Source organism: Sylvia atricapilla, chromosome 25 (assembly GCF_009819655.1).
Source record: "Sylvia atricapilla isolate bSylAtr1 chromosome 25, bSylAtr1.pri, whole genome shotgun sequence".
In the NCBI taxonomy this organism is placed as follows: domain Eukaryota; kingdom Metazoa; phylum Chordata; class Aves; order Passeriformes; family Sylviidae; genus Sylvia; species Sylvia atricapilla.
This window is the reverse complement of record NC_089164.1, coordinates 3410799-3428885: the sequence shown is the minus strand read 5'-3', so window position 1 is coordinate 3428885 and position 18087 is coordinate 3410799. Positions and strand designations below refer to the sequence as shown.

The following is an 18087-nucleotide window of genomic DNA, read 5'->3' as shown; positions in this document are numbered from 1 at the left end:
CCCTCATCTATTCCTTCTGCCCAACCTTCTACACCCTCCACCAGCACCGTGGCGGGCGGCAGAACCCGGCTCTGCCCGGCGCCCACGCGGGGCATCGGCTACACGGGGCAAGCTTTGGCCAAGCCACTGCTCAGGGCACTCACCAGGAAGCGGACATCGTCGAAGCCGTTCAGGAGCAGTTTGCTCTCGTACTGCTGCAGGCCGATGGACTCCAGCCACTCCCCGACGCTCTGCTCCAGCATCCGCGAACCTGACGAGAGAGGAATCGGCAGCCGCTTGAACAGGGAGAAACCGTTCAGGCGGTAGCAGCGGCACTCTGAGGAGGACAGATGGCATTGCCACATCATAGTCATTACCATAAAGAAACTCAAAAAATTATGCTCAGAGTACAACAAATCAGCGGGCAGACAATTCCTTCGGTGTGCACAGAGCATGGACAACAAGCTCGCTGTGCCTCCGTGGGCTCTGGGCGCAGATCTGTACCGCAGTTCACACTCAGAAAAGAAACTCCTCGCCCGGGCAAAGATTCAGAAGCGCTGCTGGGGCGCTGAGATCACAGGCACTGCTGTCAGGGCTCGCGAGTTCCTCGCCAGGCAAGCACATGAAGCCCAACCCCACGGGGATGCGGATCCACTCCTCGGCTCAGCGGAAGGGGGCGGGAGGAGAGCAGCAAACTTCCACCCGAGGCATTCCCAGGCAGTTGCAGGTGCGAGGGAAGGGAGCGCAGCTCATCCTCTCATCCACACACCTCTGGACACCGCCCCGGCTCAGCGGGGAGCACGGAGCAGCCTGAGAGAAAACAGCTTCATGCAGCCGAGCCAGCTCGGACACGGCGGATGCTCGGGAAAGCAGCAGGAGCCCAGGAAGAGCGGCTGTCCGCGGGAAGACACACAAGACAAAGGAAGCAAAGACTGCAGCAGCGGAGAGGAAGGGCTTGTGCTCTTCCTCCCCAGCAGTCCTGAGAGAGGCAAACCATGGCAGGGGCTTCGTCTCGCCGTTACTGTATTATGGGGACCCCAGGCACAAGTCCAATGGCCCTGGCTCTGTCATTCTACCAGCGATCCGGTCACTTGGCATTCCAGCATGCTGGCCCCAGAGAGCACAGCCCCACCTGTGACAGCACAGCCAGGACAGTTCTCACCCAACACTGCTGGTCCTGCCAGGTGTTGGGGACACACCTGGATTTGCCCTTGCTTCATTTTCTTCAGCTGAGCACAGCCACGGCATCGAGCCCCTCGCTCAGACAGGGAGCAGCTCTGCAGGAAGGAGGCATTTCAGTTCCCTGCTTCCAAGCCACGGCAAAAGGAGAAAAGCAAATGCAAGCACACTCTCTCCTCTTCCTGCAGCAGCTCAAGTCCGAGCCATGCCCTGGCACCTCCCCTTCAGCCTCTGATAAAGGAGATGCCTCCCAACACCTATGGAAGCCCTGGCAGATGAGCTCTCCCTTCCCTCACCCTTGGGATGAGTCCAGTGACTTGTTACTCTCCTTTAGTAAAGCTTAAGACCTTAAGTATTACCAAAAAAAAGTTCAGCAATCTCCTTTTCATCAGGAAATTTGCTATGCAAGACAGGCAGATTTTCAGGCTCCCTGGCGTGTCTGTTTCCAGCATGGATGCAAAGAAAAGGATGATCAGGAGACCCCTGTTTGCTTCCTTTGAACCTTCAGGTCAGCTGAAGCAGTTTGGTACCTTCCAGCCATCCCTCCCCACTGCGCTGCAATGGCTGCACACACAGAGCTCACGGTGTCACCTGCAGATTCCTGGGGTAATTCCTGCTGTCTGGTCCCGGGGGTTGCTCCTGTGCCGGTATTTGGGAGCTCCGGCCGGTCCTTCCAGCGCACGCGGCAACGCCGAGATCACAAAAGGCTTCTGCCTCCCTCCCCTGAGCCAGCCCGTGCTCCGGGGCAGCAGCTAAGGCTGGAGTGTGTGCCAGGAGCTCCCGCTGACCAGCTCTCCATCCTCCCCTCCATCCTTTCCCCCGCCGGTCCCTGCGCTCTGCCGGCGGCTGCGGCGGCGGCTTTGTCTGAGCCCCACGCTCCACGCTGTCCCTCCCTTCTCCTCATCCTCTCCCCCCTCCCAGAGCTCCCACCCGCCGGGAGGGAGGCAGCGGCTCCGTAACTCTCCAGTGGAAATCACTGACTCCTCAAGATTTACTCGATGATGGACAACAAGGCTTGGGGGTTTTAAAAAATGATGTCACAGGTCTGCTTCAGACAGAGCCAAGTGATTTGTGGCTGGCTCAGAATTAATTTATCAAGAGAGAGGTGAGGAAGTGCCTGCTGCCTACCACAGCATTCCTGGAACTGTGGGGATATTGGCAAGGGGAATGAAACCACAGCAGCTCCTCCTGAGCTCCTGAATTTAATTTTTAAAATTACTTACTCTATTCAGGCTTGCATGCACCTGTAAATACATTTCTGCTTTTAAAAGGGAAACCTACAGTGACACCAAGTGCAGGTTTTCTGTTTACAAAACCCTTTCAAGTCATGACAAAATGAGGAGAGGGAAGTATTTGGAGGGAGGGAATGGAGGGGTTTCCTTTAAAAAGAGAAGAACAGATGTCTAAAACATCCCAGGCTGAAAACTAGGATGCCCCAAATACATCTGATATTTGTGTGTTACAAGTATGATACAAGAACAGAAGAACAGCAGTACTTGTGCCCCCTGGCAAGATCCTAATCACAACTTCTGACTGAAACAAACTCCTATTTCTCAGCTCCATCCTTCCCCTTAATGCTCCACATTCTGGGAATCCTGCCTTTGAGAGGCCTGCGGCTGGCAGAGAGGGAACCAGTGGGCAAAGCTGGAATGATGAGTGCATTCCCAAAGCTGTGATGCCTCCTGCAAGGCTCTTCTCAAGTCCCACAGCACAGAGAGGAAGAGGCTGCTAGGGTTCAGGAGGGGCTTTTAGGTGTTATTGTTTCAGTAATAATCTTTAGTGTGAAGTTTGCATTTGTCTGCAGGACGAAATCAGTGTGTAGGCTGTGCTGGACCAACAGCACCCCACCTGCTCAGGGATATTTGGTGCAGAGAAACGTCTGTTCCAAGGCCAAACTCCCATAAGAAAAAGGGCAGGTGGAGTTTGGTATCCCTAAAACGATGGTGTTCCTTGACTGCCCAAGCTCCAAGAAGGCCTTGTCAGCCTTTACCCAGACACAAGGCAGCTGTACAGAGTAACTGCTCATCCAACTAGCTCCAAACACACTTATTCCCACATGAACTGCCAACAAGGCATTTCACCTTTCCAGACCCCAAGCTAGTCACAAACCCCAGTATCCTCAAACCTCACTCATTTTAAGGATAAGAGAGCATTTGGGGAGCTCCCTGCAGTTCCCCGCACATTCACCATGACCTGAAGTACAACATCAGTCCCACAAAGGCCTGTGGACAAAAGCCAAGTGTGTGGGAGCTCTCAGCGAGGGGCTGGCAGAGCTCTGCCTGCTCCAGGGAAAGGAGGGACAAACAGGGAATGTGCCCAGCAAAAGATCTGCACATGAGGGATCCCAAACTGAGTGTGACAGAACACAGCCCATGGGAAAACCCCCAGCTCCAGGACACAGCAGCTCCTGTGCCCACCTGCTCCAGGGTGTCCATCTTGCTGAGGGCTCCCTGCACAGCTGCAGCTCTGCAGGAGCACTGGCTCTTCCTCTCCCCTCCATGTCAGACCTTTCCCTGGTGCTATTGATCCATCACAGCCTGGACCGGCGCAGGGAGGGCTGTCAGAGCAGGGAGCACAAACCCACACAGAGCTTCAACTCCCCTGCAAACCCACCTGAGCCTGGGATGCAGAGCCTGAATCAGGCTAAACTCCCACTGGGAACAGTGGGTTCCTCCTCACCTAAGCAAAAACGTGAGTGACAAATGGATATGAGGTGAGCTGTGTCACAGCCCGTGTGAGCTGCGTGTGCGGATCTGCATTAGCATCTCATCAGGAGGAGCTGCTGCCCACCCAGAGTCAGAGCTGTTCTGCTGCAGCAGTCTGGAGGTGAAGGATTTAAAAGGACAGAATCCCTCATGGTGGCAGCAAGCTTGAGTTCTGCTTTTGCTCACGATTCAAAAACAGAGAAGGGAATTCACATTTTAAGTGTCCTCCAAGAGCTTTGTTCAGTGGGTATCAATACCTGCAGGTGCACTTAGAAATGCCCAGGATCACCCTCCCCGAGGCAGCTGGCAGATAAACCACATGCAAAGGGCACAGCCACCATGGCACCCACACTGACCCACCACTGGCACCATCCAGCCCTGCTCAGCACAGCTGCTGCCCTCATGGAAAGAGCTGGGAGGAAAAGCCTGCAGCTGCATTCTGTAAAATTAAAGGAATCTTCTCAAGGAGTGTAGAATTAAAATTGCTGGCAGCAGCATTGAGCATGATGTAGGAACCCAGGTCTGCTCCTCCTGTGCCAGAGCATTCCTCTCCCTCCCAGAGCCAAAGCAGGTTAAAGACATCCAGACACAGGAGCCAGCACCTTATTTGTGTGCAGAGCACAGCCAGGACAGACAGACACATGCTGGGTACACTACCTGAGATCCTGTGCTGCTCCTGGGAAAAGTCAATGCCTTCTCCGATGGAACTCATGATCTTTTCAATCTGGAAATAAAAAAAAAAAAAGCATGTGTTGCATTATTCATAAAGCATCAGGAAAAGGTAAAAGCAGCCCAGGATTTCACCTCCCACGTGACAGCTGAAGAAATTCAGGAAAGGATGTTAAGGTATCTCTGAACCAGAAGAAGCACCCTGAACATCTTGCCTGGCTAGGTGTTTGTTGGGATGGATGGCTCGGAAGGGATTGAGAGGTTGAGGCTCTGCAGAACCTTCCCTTCCACAACTTGCCAGGCCTGGAAATAAAAAGCTTCAACAGAACCATCCCTCTGGAGCACAGCCTGGGGGTAAAAAAGGAGCCCCAAACTCCTCACTCACCCTGCAGGAGCACACAGCCCCCTACACCAGCAGTGAAGCTGCAGCAATGCTGTCACCCACTCCTTCCCAGCAAACAGACTGGGAGCTTGGCTTCCCCACACTCTGTTTTGTTGGGCATTTTTGTTTTGGCCTGATTTATTTTTTTAAACCACCGTATTTCCCAATCCTATGCATGGACGCTCCACATGGATGCTCCACCAGAGCAGGTGCTTCCACAGATTGTTTGGGATAGCAGCATCACGGGGCAAATGCCTGAAGGACCCAGGAGAGGGAGCAGGAGACAACTCCATTTCTGAGGAAGCAATTCTACAGTCTACAGCTCCAGGCAAATCTCAGGCAATGAGGAAGGAAAGGTACAAACTCTGCTGGAATGGGTCTGAGGCCACTTAAGAGCTGCATAGAAATGGCTGCATTTGCCACACATACAAAAGAATAAATTAATGCAGGTTGCAATTCCCAGTGAACCAAAAGGAGACTTCCTTAAATGAGCAGAGAATCTTTTCAAGCAATTCTTGAGCAGAATTTGTAAACTGAGGTTTCCAGTGCAGTGGTGCAGAGGGAGAACTGACAATTCCCAGGTTAGTTTGTAAGAGGAAAGACCTGACAAACTGCAGCTCAGCTGGTCAGTTCAGACACTTCAATACTCTCAGCACTGAACCCCACTGTTTGCCAAAGAGCAACACACCCAAGAGGCTCAGGGCTGGTTGCTTACCAGTCTATAACCGAGCAGAAAATTAAAATAAAAAAAAAACAAAAAAAAGGAAAAAGTTAAAAAAAAAGTGCCTCCAGTAAGACTGCCAAAAGGAAATCTCCCAAGCTAACAGCCCTGCGAGGCACTTCTGAGTGGCTGCTGCTGAATGCAAAGTGACTGGCCACAGAGTGGGGGAATAAACCTCAACTCTTACTCAAGTCTTTTAATCCTGGTCATTTAAGGACATATTTGGGGAAGGAGTCCAAGTTTCCCTGGACTTCACCCCAGCTGCCTCTGCCCTGCCTGGCTCCCGGTGTGATGCTGTGTTTGGTGCAGCTGCACAAGTCCCCAAGCACCCTACTGGTGTGAGGAGCTCCTGGGGATGCTGCAAGAGGCTGGATCTGACTGCTATGCACACTCAGGGCTAACTTGGAGCTGAGAGGGGTTTTGGTGAAACAAAAAAACCCCTTAAAGGCTCCTGCCAAGGCAGATCTCCAAGAAGTCCCTCCTTCTGCAGGGAGCAGTGGGCACTGCACTTGCAGTGTTAAATGTCACCAGGGACCAGGCAGTTCTGTGAGCTGCAACACAGCTATTAAGGATGTAGATCCTCTGCCCCTGGAAAACCATGAGGATGAGCACCTCTACTGGGCTTGAAATACTGTTAGTGCCCATTTAGTGGGAGATTTGAAAATCAGCCTAGGAAAACAATCAGAATCCCAACACATACAGCAGAAAAGGGAAGTATGATCTAAAAAGAAATTCCAGTTAGGAGGGACTTGGGAGTCAGTGGACACATGGATCCTGTCCTAAGGCAAAAGCATTTTTTGCTCTTTGGCCCCTGGACATTCATGTGACCTTTGCTGGAACTGTTGGGAGACACCTGAGGCCTGCTGGATTCATCCCAACAAGAACCACCAAGGCAGACAGTTTTGACCCCCAAAACAGCAAATGCTCCCCAGCAAAACCTTCGAATTTCAGAGTGCCCTCAAATACCATTATGGCCACACAGGACTGCAGGGAAACACAGGGATGGTGCAGAAACAGCCCCATTCCCAGGTAACACCAAGGGCCCTGGATCTGGCTGCTCTACACCCTCCATGGACAGGCATTAAGCCCAAGCTGCAGAGGATTTCTGGGACACTACCATAACCCTGAGCGACTGCTGCACAACTGGGGTCTTGAGGTCAATTCAGTTCAAGCTGCAGAGGTTTAAGGACATTAAACTTTGCAGGTTGGTGTCCATCAGCTTCAGGACAAGGTACATCTCTGAGCTGGAGCTGCTCTGGTACCCTGCCTGGGAATCTCTAGCTGGATTCAGAGTGCAAATTAACTCTGAGGCCAAGTTCCTTTGTTTCCTTCGTGCTGTCCTCTCCTAATTGGAGAGAGACTTGATGCTGTCCAGGCTCAGCCCCCAGCACTGCCAGCTCTGCAGCCCCAGCTCTGCCTTGAGGACTTGCAGGTGCCTCTGAAGCATTGAAACACCCACGACCTTTTCCTCAAAAGCAGGGAATTGCCTTGTGCTATATAAAACTGAATGGAAATGAAACAATCACGTGGCAGAGGATTACCTTTCCCAGCCCTCCTTTGCCAAGTGCCGGTCACAGTTACGCACAGTCCCAGCTATTGCCATTAATGCAGAGGGAAATCCTGCCCTGCCCTCGGCTCTGCACAAAAAGCAAACACCTCAAACAGCCTCACACACCACCTCAAACATGGGTTTATGGCTGAGCAGCTTCATTTAACTGTTAGCAGGCTGCAAGGAGAAGAGTGAGGGGAAGAACAAGCCTAAAGAGGGAACCACTGCTTTAGATCATCCCTTTCCTCTGCAGCCTTTCCTCAGCTGCACTCCAGCATGGACACAGGGCTGAAGGGATGGTACCTTGAAAATAGCCTATGCTACAGTTTTTTAGGCTGTTCTTTCCCACTGGTTAATTATTAAAATACAAAAATACCATGTTTAAATATAGCACTGCAGATCAGACTTAGTTGTAGCCTGAACACTCAGTACCGATTTGTTTTGGCTTAACCTGTATTTTTCCACTGAAGCACCGAGTGCCCGTCTCTGGTTGTGCTGTGGGGTTGGTTTGAGGTGGGGATTTAATGGTTTATTTGTTTTGCAGCCACGGAAATAAAACCACAAAATGCTTCCACCTTCTAAATGAATACAACCAGATCTGTTATCCCTACTGGAGAGGGGCAGCTGGCTCCATGCTGGGACAGTGAGGGTGAGCCAGTGAGTCCTCAAACCCCACCAGGGAAGGAAAAACTGCACAGCTCAAGTACTCTGGGAGAAGGAAAGGCTGCAAGGATGGGAGAGTGCCCCTCACTAACCCCACAGCAGGAATGTGCCTGGAAGGAACTGTGGAGCAGTTACCAGGATCGGAGCTCCTGGATCTATTTTCCTATTTGCCTACATTTGGTGAAAGATACAAATGCCCCAAAAAAAGGAGCTGGGTGCGGTCAAGAGTCCGGCTGGGGCCAGGGCAAGCTCTTCCAGGCAGGCGGCCATGGGAACATAGCAACTGGCCAGTGACTCCAAAACAGAACCAGACTCAAAACAAACTATCCTGAGCACAGTTCTGCTAACAGAGGAAGAGACGTTTGTTTGCAGACAACCAGCGAGGCCAAACCAGCCTCGTGGCATGCTGAGGTCTGTCCTGCTGCAGGACAGGAGACATTTCCACCCCAGAGTCCTGCACAGTAATTCCTCACCTCACAGTGCTCGTGGCAGGAGCAGCCAATGGCTTCTGACATGGGCAGGATGCAGGATGGCTCCTCTTCTCTGATGGCAGCCTGCAGGAGCAGCAGGAACCCAGAGATGGACAGGTCCCACATCTGTGTAGGGGGCAGTGACCCCCCTGTCCCCAAGGGCACACAGTGCCCCACAGAGGCTCTGCTCCACAGCCAGCCCCGTTCCACCCTGATGGATGCCAAGCCATGGTGTCCATTCTGATCTCTCCAGCTTTTCCTCCCCAAGCCACTGTTGGAAGTTTGAAGCCAATGAAATCCACTGAGGGCCATCAAACCAGCCCCAATGCTTTAGTCCCCAGAATAAAGAGCTTCACACAACAGGGGCTGTCTGCCCACACACAGGGAAGGAGTCTCATTTGGACAGCACCAGGCTGACCATCACTCTGTCAGGGTGACACTCACCCAGTCTTGGAGGCATCTTGATGCTCCTGGAGCTTTCTGAAAGGGGCTTCATAAAACCTCAACTTACAGTCACCATCAATGCAAATGCAGAAGTTTGTTCTCAGTCTCTGCACGCAGCATCAGAGACTGCCAAGGACACGGCAAGGTCACCCTGAGAAAACTAAAATCACAGAATCCTCAAACAGTTTGGGTTGGAAAGGACCTTAAAGCTCATCCAGTTCCACTCACTGCCATGGGCAGAGGCACCTTCCACTATCCCAGGTTGCTCCAAGCCCTGTCCAGCCTGGCCTTGAACACTTCCAGGGATGGGGCAGCCACAGCTTCTCTGCACAGCTGGTGCCAGGTTTTGGGTCAATGTCTTCTGCTTCCTGTGTGGCCCCTTCCCAAACTGGCAGCTTAAAAGTCACCAGTGATTCCTGAGCACCAGGAAGAGGACCTGAACTGCACCTGCACAGGCCTCAAGACTCTGAGCAGCGAAGTTACTCAAATAAAGGTCTGTAATTAAATAAAACCACACAGAACCAAGCACACGCTATCTGCCATATGGAGGGCATTAGTGCACTATAATGACACCCTGCAGCAGGAGTATAATTAAGAATATAGCAGGATTCCCATTATAAATCCTTATTACTGAGGGTTCATAACCTACTGCACAAACCCGCCCGGGGCTCAGGCTCAGCAGACAAGAGCTGCTCCAGCAGCAGATTTCAGTCTCCAAAGCTCCTTACAAAGTTGGGTGGAAAGGTTATCACTCTTTTAAATTTCTGCAATTCCAGGAGAGTGTCAGGAGTTAAGACTTCATTATTTCCAAGCCTTAACAGCTGGGGGATGGGGCAGATTAAGTTTCAAAATATAAAAAAAACCTCAAAAATAACCCCCAAACAAGCCGCTTCTACAGTTTCAAACCCCTTTGAGCACAACAAACCCCCCCAGTGATGATGTGAGCAGCCCCATCACAGCCCAGCAGGTCAGCTCTGAACTCCAGGGGAGAACTATGGGCACGTGAGGTTTACAGATGATGCTGGGGCAGCCCAGAATCACTGACACTTCCATTCTGCTCCAATACCACAGCAGACCTCCCATTACTGACTGATACTGCACCCCTGAAGGAGGAAGGGAGGCTGCTCAGACTCAGCTGGAATATATCCTGGAGCAGAAGAACGGCAGGATTGCAGCATCCATCAGCATGTCTGAAAGGGATGGAGTAAGAGTGGGATCTGGGATAATAATACCTGCTGACTCCTTAATACAGGTACAGACCTGAGAAACTTGGATTTGGGCCATGAATCTCATTTCTAGGTTGGTGACAGCCCATAAACCACTTCTGGTTCAGTTTATGATGCTTCAGCTCCTGTTCTCCCACTGCCATCCCATGGAGCACACAGCTCATATTTCACTGCTCAATATATTCCATGTCTCCAAAAGACACCAGCCTGTATGAACTCAGCATAACAAACACCAGAGGCCTGGAAAACATAATGCTCCATTTATTAATTCAAAGCTAAACTGCACCAGCCAGTTGTTCACGGCACATTTGAGCACTCGAATCCAGAGCTGCTGTGCTCCATTCTCCCCCAGCAGCCTTCCAAACAGCAAGGAGACTTGCTGAATTTATTTCAAATCATTCTGCAACTGCTTGCCAGTGATAAAGGCAAACACATTTTCTGGCTTAATATGGTCTCTGAGAAATTAATTTGGAAGGGGACCAGGGCCTGTTGCTTCACGCCACTCTCCAGCCTGTGTTTTTGTACAAATCCCAAAGTTACAAATCCAAACACGTACCAAAAGGAACTTATGGTATAAACTTGAATTCCACAACAGTGTGTGATGGATCTGCAGTATCGCAGCCCTCCAAATATCAATGTTGTTTTGACAAACATTAAAATCCAACACTGACACGATAAACAGAATGGCCAAATGCAGCAACGCATCTGCCCACAGCAGGGAAACAACTGGACAAGGCTACTCTGAGTCACAACAAAAAAGGCAAACCCCCAGAAAGCACTGAATCAATCCTGTCTTTCCATATTCTTGCATCCCAACACAAACCCCAATGCACCATAAGGCCCTCAAGCATGGCTGGCTCTGGTCTGTGGGACAGAGCAGTGAAGCTGCTCCAGGCTGGAGACAGAGATTTAAAGACTTTTTTTTTTTCAAATAAAAGCTTCAGAAGCGCTGGAAGATGCGACGTAAAGCGGAAAAGAACATAATGAAGGACTGGATTTAGTAAGGACACTGCAGCCGGACATTTCTGTTCCTGAAAAACAAAAATGTCCCCAAAATGCCAATGATCACAAGGTTGTTACATAACCAAAACATCCGTCAGAGCACGAATCATTCAAACAAGAATCAAAAAAAAAGCTTCTGATTCACTAATATTGAGTTCACACACTTGAGAAGCTCCCAGAAACACACACAGAGGTGGATGGAGCTGCTGTACTGGCAAATATCACCCCTGTTGTGTCCAAGCCTTGCTGCTGGAACAAAGCATGCCTGGTCTTTACATTTGCCTTTCAGCACGCTGGTTTTCCTGTAAAACCAGTAAATTGTCTTACACTGCCTTGGATTGGCTTAGTTCCACATTGGCTCACAATTCCAACAGGCTGGGCCTTCACAGCAGATTTAAAAATGGTAGAAACACAAAAGCTTTCACTTCAAAAAGTTCATCAGGCTGGAGGAAATCTCCCCACTGGGGGCAAAGAGAAAAGAATTGGACATGAGGGGTGATGTAAGAATTCCTGACCTTAGCACAGGAAAAACAGGAGGAAACATTAGGATCTGGAGACAATAGAATAATCAGCCCAATAATTAAGCTGATTAAGACCCTGATGGCCATACTTGTTTAGCAGAAATCAAGACCAGAAATACTGATCCCACTGCTGCTTCTGCCCTAGACAAAAGCAAATTCCAACTATTTCAGGCAAAGGGGAAACTGGAATGTGAGCAGAGGGCGAGGGTCAGCTTGGGGCAGGGGACACCCAGGGACAATTCAAGTCACCCTGCCTGGTCCCACCAGCCAAACCCAGGGCAAGGAGATTTGGTTCTCTCTGAACCAAGAGAATAAATGAAACATTTTGGAGGCAGAGGCTGACCCTGAGCTTTTACACCATGCAATTTCACCAGGCACAAAACCAGCAGCTCTTCCTGAGTAACAAGGGGAATATTTGCATTTTCTTTCAACGGTGCTGGCTGGCAGCTCTGAATTTCAACTCCTGGGTGTTTTAAGGCAGCGGCAGGTTTTGCATCAAAAGGCTTCCAGAAAGTTTCACATTTCAATGCAAATGTTGTTAATCCTCCACAGTAAGCCTGTAATTAAGACACTGATTCCACAGGGTGTACTGCAGCACCCAACAGTCCAGACAAGGTTTAAAGACACCCACAGCAGCCACAACCTCCACCAAGTTGCCTCCCAGCTCCAAGCCTGAGGTGGAAGGCACCACAGATGTGCCATCTGCTCCTGGCATCCATCCTTAGGGGACATCAACAGCCCCAAAATGGGTCAGGAACTGGTGAAACACCACATCCATGGTTACTGCAGATGTAAAGCATTCCTTTTGCAGGAGACATGGAGCATCACCACAGTTAGTCATCGGAGATGAATGTCCCGTGCCATAGATAGCTACAGAATATTCATTAGTTCTTCAACTAATTCACTTAGGGGGAAAAAAAAAGTGGTGAACTGTGCACCTCCTTTTTTTCTAAAAAAATCTAAAGTAATGTGCATGTTTTATTCAGTTCCCTAAGTTTTGTTTTTTTTTTGAAGGACGTTTAATCTCTTCCTAGGACGGCTTAAGCCAAAACACAGAACTACAGCCTCGTTTTGTGAGATGGACACTGGAACCTCCAAAATTCAAACTCAACATTGGAACAGATGACTTGATAGCAGGCAGTTGGAAGTGGAGGATTTCAGGGGATGTTAAGGGATGTCAGGAGCCAGGTCTGAGGCCAATTCCCAGCAGCCTTCCTTGTTCTTAGCCCTGATCATTTAACAGCATCGTTTTTCTTAACAGCACCTACAAGGCAGAAGAGCAGCCCCAGGCCTTGACTGCAGACATCCCTGCTCAGAGCCTGGAGCATGAACCAGGCTGGAGGGCAGGTCTGGAGGTGCCCCACAGAGCAGGGAGGCACAGCAGAAGCAGGTCTATCTGCCCTGAAAAGAGGATTGGCAGTGGGGCTGGGGGCCAGAGCCCTCCTCCCTTAGAGGTGTAAATACAGGTTGTTCTGTACCAACCCCCTGTGAGCAGCTGCTGCCCCACTCATCCCTGTCTGCTCAATATTCATGAGCCAATGATGAAAACCAAATCCATCACAGGGTTGGAAGCACTCAAATATTTATGCTGACTGAGAGCTCTACCCCCTCACACGCCTCCTTGCCCCCACCCCTCTCCCACTGAGCAGGATTGAGCATTCCCAGTCCTCACCTCCCCAGGCAAAATGTGGATGTTTGATGTGAGAGTTTCTCTGCCTTGCTCACACAGAAGTCCCACCTGCTGACAGTAGCTGCAGGGGCCCCACGTGTGCATCCCCACTCCAGCAAGGAGCAGGGGCCAGGAGCAGATGGGACACGGGCTGAATGGGCTCCTGGACACCTCAGAGCACAAAGCAACACTCTGGGCCAGGTCCCTGGAGCAGGGGAGCTGCAAGTGGCAACAGGGACAGTTTTGCCAAGTGAATCATTCCTTCCCCATCCCACCCTTTTGGCAAAGCCAGCACCACCTTCCACTTCCAACAAAGGGCATTGGCAGTGCTCGGCCAGGGCAAGGACGTGACCCTTTGCTTACAAGCAGCAGATTTTCTGCTGCCCCCAGTCAGCCACCACAGCCCAGAGACCCCACAGAGCAGGGTCAGCTCAGGCTCTGCTGCAGATCTCATCTGTCCAGGGACACCACAGATCCCTCCCCGAGTCCCTGCACCCTGCACAGACACACCTACTGCTGGCCAGGCCAGCAGGCAGAGTCCAGAGAGCTGCCCATAGATCACTTCCCTCCTTAGTCACCGGCATAAAGGCCATTAAAATTAATAGAATGATATAAATCTGCCACTGTTTCCCCTCAGCACAGAGGGAAAGCCAAACCATTGCTAACAGGGGTGTCTCAACAAGGTTTATATTGCCCTGGTAAACGCAGAGGCTGCAAGTTGCATCCAATTTTGAGCAGCTGCATTATCCCATCCAGGGAACTAATTTAATACACAACCACAGAATCACATTTATGTTTATATCTCACTGTTGCCATTATGACCAGCCAGACTTTTAAAAAAGTGAGACCTGCCTCACTGCAGGCAGATGTGAATTTTCCACATTCTTTCTCTGATTTCCTCACCTAAACATGAGAGGAAGGAAAAGCAGATTCCTCTCCCGGGGCTCGTCCGGCTGCCTCAGGGGAAATGAGGGATTTGTTTACAGGCAGGAGGAAGCAGCTCCAAGGGTTCATCTGAGCAGAGGAAGCAGAGGCAGTGCAGGCAGCCCAGCACTTGACCTCTGCTACCAGTGCAGTCGTGCCAAAGGCTTCTGCCCTTTCAGTGTCTGCTGCAAACAGCTCAGATAAAAGCACAGGGAATTATCCAGCCCTTCCACAGAACCTTCTGCTGCAGAGCCTTTCCCTAAGCCATGGTACAACTGACCTGGGCAATTAACAGTGAAGCTTCTCCAGCCCAAGCAGCTGCAGAGGAAAATATCTATTTGGCAACCCTGAGACCCGGCAGGGAGTGAGGGGGAGGCAAAGAACGGACTGAGGGATGGATTCTCACGTTGCTCTTAGCTCTCTAAATACCTCCCTCTTCCCCAGATGATAATTTTCTCTCTGAGTCAGGGTTGGAGAGGCAGCTGAGCATCAGCCAGCGCAGGGGCACAACCCTCCCCCGGGTTTCCACGCCCGGCACACGCTGCTCCACACCCCCAGCACCACGCCAGGGGCTTTAGCTCCTTTCAGAGTACAAAGAGTGGTTCATCCGAGCTTATCTCTCCTGCAGCCCCGGCTCTCCCAGCACAGAATCATCCCCAAAGAATGTTTCAGTAATGCTGCGGTGCTGAATTTCAGAGGGACACTTAATCTTGCCCCAGTGGTTCTCCAGGGCCAACTTTCTGAGCATGAAATATTTAACTGTCCGTGGGTGTCCGATATGATAATAAAGTGACTGCTAACCAGCCGCTGAAATAAGCGTGTGAGGAGGAGAGCAGGAGCTATCAAATACACAAACCAGCCTAATTGCTGTCTTCCTTCCATCCCCATGAACCCCGGGGCACTGCTCACACTCCCCAGCAGCAGGGACCCAGCAACAGAACGCTTCCAAGACATTGGGATAGTCAACAGGGAAGAACTGCAAGGAGGAAATCAGGAGAAAGGTTGGTGAGAGGCACTGTTATCGAGTCTTTCTCATTTGGGGGATGTGAACACATACCTGGCTTGCCTAGAAGAAAGCAAGCCCTGTATTTGAGCAAAAAACTTTTGAAACTGCTTGCAATTCTGCTATTCCCCCACTCTAATGAACTTTATCTTTTGGCATTTAACACCTTGCAGACTCCCAAATGAGCATGTGCCTGTTAATGCCTTGTCAGAGTCAGCGAAGCAGCGCAACCCACCCAGGACCCCTGAAGGCAGCATGGCAGAGGGGAGCTCCTGCTGCACAGTCACTCCTGGCACAGAGGCTCTTCAGCAAGCTCAGCCTTACCTCATCCCACTCCGAAGCGAAGGATGGGGACTTCTCCAGCCGCTTCTTCCCGGCGCTGCAGTTGGAGAGCGATTCGCTCCGGCTCCCCATGGCATCGTCCTCTGTCGGGGAGCAGGTCAGCAGGTCAGAGTCCGACTTGGACAAGCTGCGGCTGAGTTTGAGCTCGGCTTTGGGCTTGCTGCCCGGGTGGGCTCTGCCCACAGCTCTGTCCCCCTCTGGCTCAGCACCGCCGGGGTGCTGCGGCACGTGGGGCGTGACTACGGCTGCGGGATCCGCCCGGCTGACGTGCTGCACCGTGGCGTACACCACTGTCTGCGTGGGGTCCGGGGAGCTGCTCCGGGCTGGTCCTGACGAGGGTAACTCAGCATCCTCCAGCTGCATAGCACTGGGGTGGCTCGTGGTTTCTGTGTCCTCCTCGGCGGAGGAAACGAGCCTGAAAGGGTCCTCGCTTATCTCACAGATTGGAGAAGAGCCGTGGAGCAACCCTGAGAACTGCTCTGGCACCTGGATGTCCTGGCTCTCAGCAGAGTCCTGGCTGCGGCCACCGCTGCTCCGCCTGTGGTCTTCAAGGGGTTGAAAATAGAGAGGAGGGGGAAATTAAAAACGTGGAAGAAGCAGCAGCAAAATTCCAGCTCTTTCCCTGCCCTCCCTAAGCAAGGGAGGGAGAGATAAAGAGAGAACAGTTCCGTATTGTTCCGCGTGCTCAACTTGTACCCAAAGTCATGGCATTTATGAAATTCCAAACACTGGCCCGATTTACGCAATCTGGCAGCTCTCCGTGTTTTTTATTCCTGTTAACACTAACTATCAGGCCTTGCTATATAAGGCCAAGAGAAGTGCTAACTATATCCTGCAGAGAGAGCAAGTGAGGTGGGAGCAGCAGAGACGGAGGCTCCTGGAACATCTGATCCGTTTCCATAAAGGCCAAAGCGTTATTTAGAGCCGTGCGCCCGGTCCTTGGCACGGGCTGCAGGGTGGGAAAACGCCTGGACTGTAATCGACCTGCGAGTTCCAAAATCCGCTCCCAAAAAAACCCACTGCTTCCCTCCCTAGTGGCTTCCGAGTTTAACCTCTCCTCCCTGCTCAGGGGAGAGAAATAAACAGTTTATGCAAAGAAAAAAAAAAACTTGAGCAAAAAAGTCTCTTTTGCAATGAACTGAGCACAGAGTGGTCAGAGCTGGTGAAGCACTGCCTGTCCCCAGAAACGTGACACTGGTTCCCAGCTACTCCTGCCCCAGCAACCTTAATATCAGGTACCAGGGTCCTGCATAAACCATGAAGAATTGACTGATCCCAAGTGCTGAGCACACACACACACTCACCTTCGTCACAGCTGAACGAGCATTTCAACTGCAAAAGCAAAACTTTGTCAAGCCCACAAGTCTAACTTTGGTTTCCTAGGATTCCTTCATCCTCCCAGCATTGCTTGTGAATTTTAACTGCTTCCATTTAGTGCTGGAGAAACTCTCTAGTCTGAGGACTAAAAACTGATGCTGCAAGGGAACAATACAGTGAAAGGCTCCGATAATGAGGCTCTGAAGTGCAGGGAGGATGTTTGGATGTGAAGAGGAAATCACTTGCTTTGCAGACAGCAGCTTTGGGAAGCCAAGGCAAAGGAACCCTCCTTTCCGTGAGCAAAATAATGAGTTCTACTCTAACTAAAAGCAGCCTATTAGCAGCAGCAGAGAGCTCAACTCATCTCCCAGCACCTTTTCAGCACCAAGCCTGACCTGTGGATTTTCAAACACCAATACCCATTGGGCTTTGTGGTCTGTCCTACACCAGAAACGGGTAGGAAAGGGCTGAATTAAGTCATTTGCCCTTGTGTAGGGGTCCCAGGTACCCCGTCCCTGATGAGCATGGTGAGTCCCCCTTGCAGGCACAGAAGGCCAGGAGCAGCCACAGCCCTCACTGGGATCAAGTGATGTGAGGGATTATCTCATCCTGGATCCTATGAGTTAGAGATTCCAGGACAGTGAAGTAGTTGTTGACTCTCTTGCACAGGCACATAAACCACCAGTTCTGTGACTGGAGCTGCCAAGGGGGAGGCAGGTCCCAGTGTGCCTGAGAGGGACCAGCAGCAGCACCCCAGATTATGAGGCCAGACTAAACCCAGTTACTTTGCATAAAGCTCTGAAGCTCCAGTGCTGGAGAGAAACCTCAGAGGACAAACCTCAGAGGAGATCAGATGTGCTGCATTCACAGGACAGACTGGTACTAATGCAAAGCCACAGAGAGGTGAGCAAGACAGCAGTGATGGGACAGTCACATAAACCTGTGGGGAAAGAAAAACTTCTGCAGTTTTTCTTCCCAACCTCTTCCCTTCCTTGGAAACCATTTCTTCCATGCCCCAGCTGAACCTTTACTGACATTTCTGCTGGAGGCAGAGAGGCGGCTGGCCAAAGTTTGTGCCACGTGCTGTAACACTTGAGTCCAGCCAGAACAAAGTGCTCCAAATCCAACTCCAGCACCTCACAAAAGGGCTCCTGTTGGACAGGAATCCCAGCCACCCACTCATCTGCGAGCTGAAGAGGGACTCTGAAACACAGGGCAGCTGCCAAGGAAGGAAGGGATGGAGCAAGGGCAACAGCACTTGCTCAGAAGTTGTGAGAAACATCTCGAAGGAAACATTTCAGAGCCTGCCCTGAAAGGTGCAG

General features: G+C 51.1%; 1 protein-coding gene across 7 annotated transcripts in view; it reads right to left on the bottom strand.

Annotated features, from left to right (window-relative positions):
- Window positions 1–18087, bottom strand: part of ANKS1A (ankyrin repeat and sterile alpha motif domain containing 1A) — a 77630-nt gene that overhangs the window by 22227 nt on the left and 37316 nt on the right. For 6 of the 7 annotated variants that reach the window (XM_066335718.1, XM_066335719.1, XM_066335720.1 and 3 more), the window contains 3 exons: window positions 15431–15993; window positions 4521–4587; window positions 144–250 (listed from right to left, as the gene is read on the bottom strand). In XM_066335718.1, coding sequence (XP_066191815.1) covers window positions 144–250; window positions 4521–4587; window positions 15431–15993 — 737 coding nt within the window. Of the gene's footprint in view, window positions 1–143; window positions 1040–4520; window positions 4588–15430; window positions 15994–18087 lie in introns of those variants that run through there. The other variant, XM_066335725.1, reaches the window with a different exon arrangement.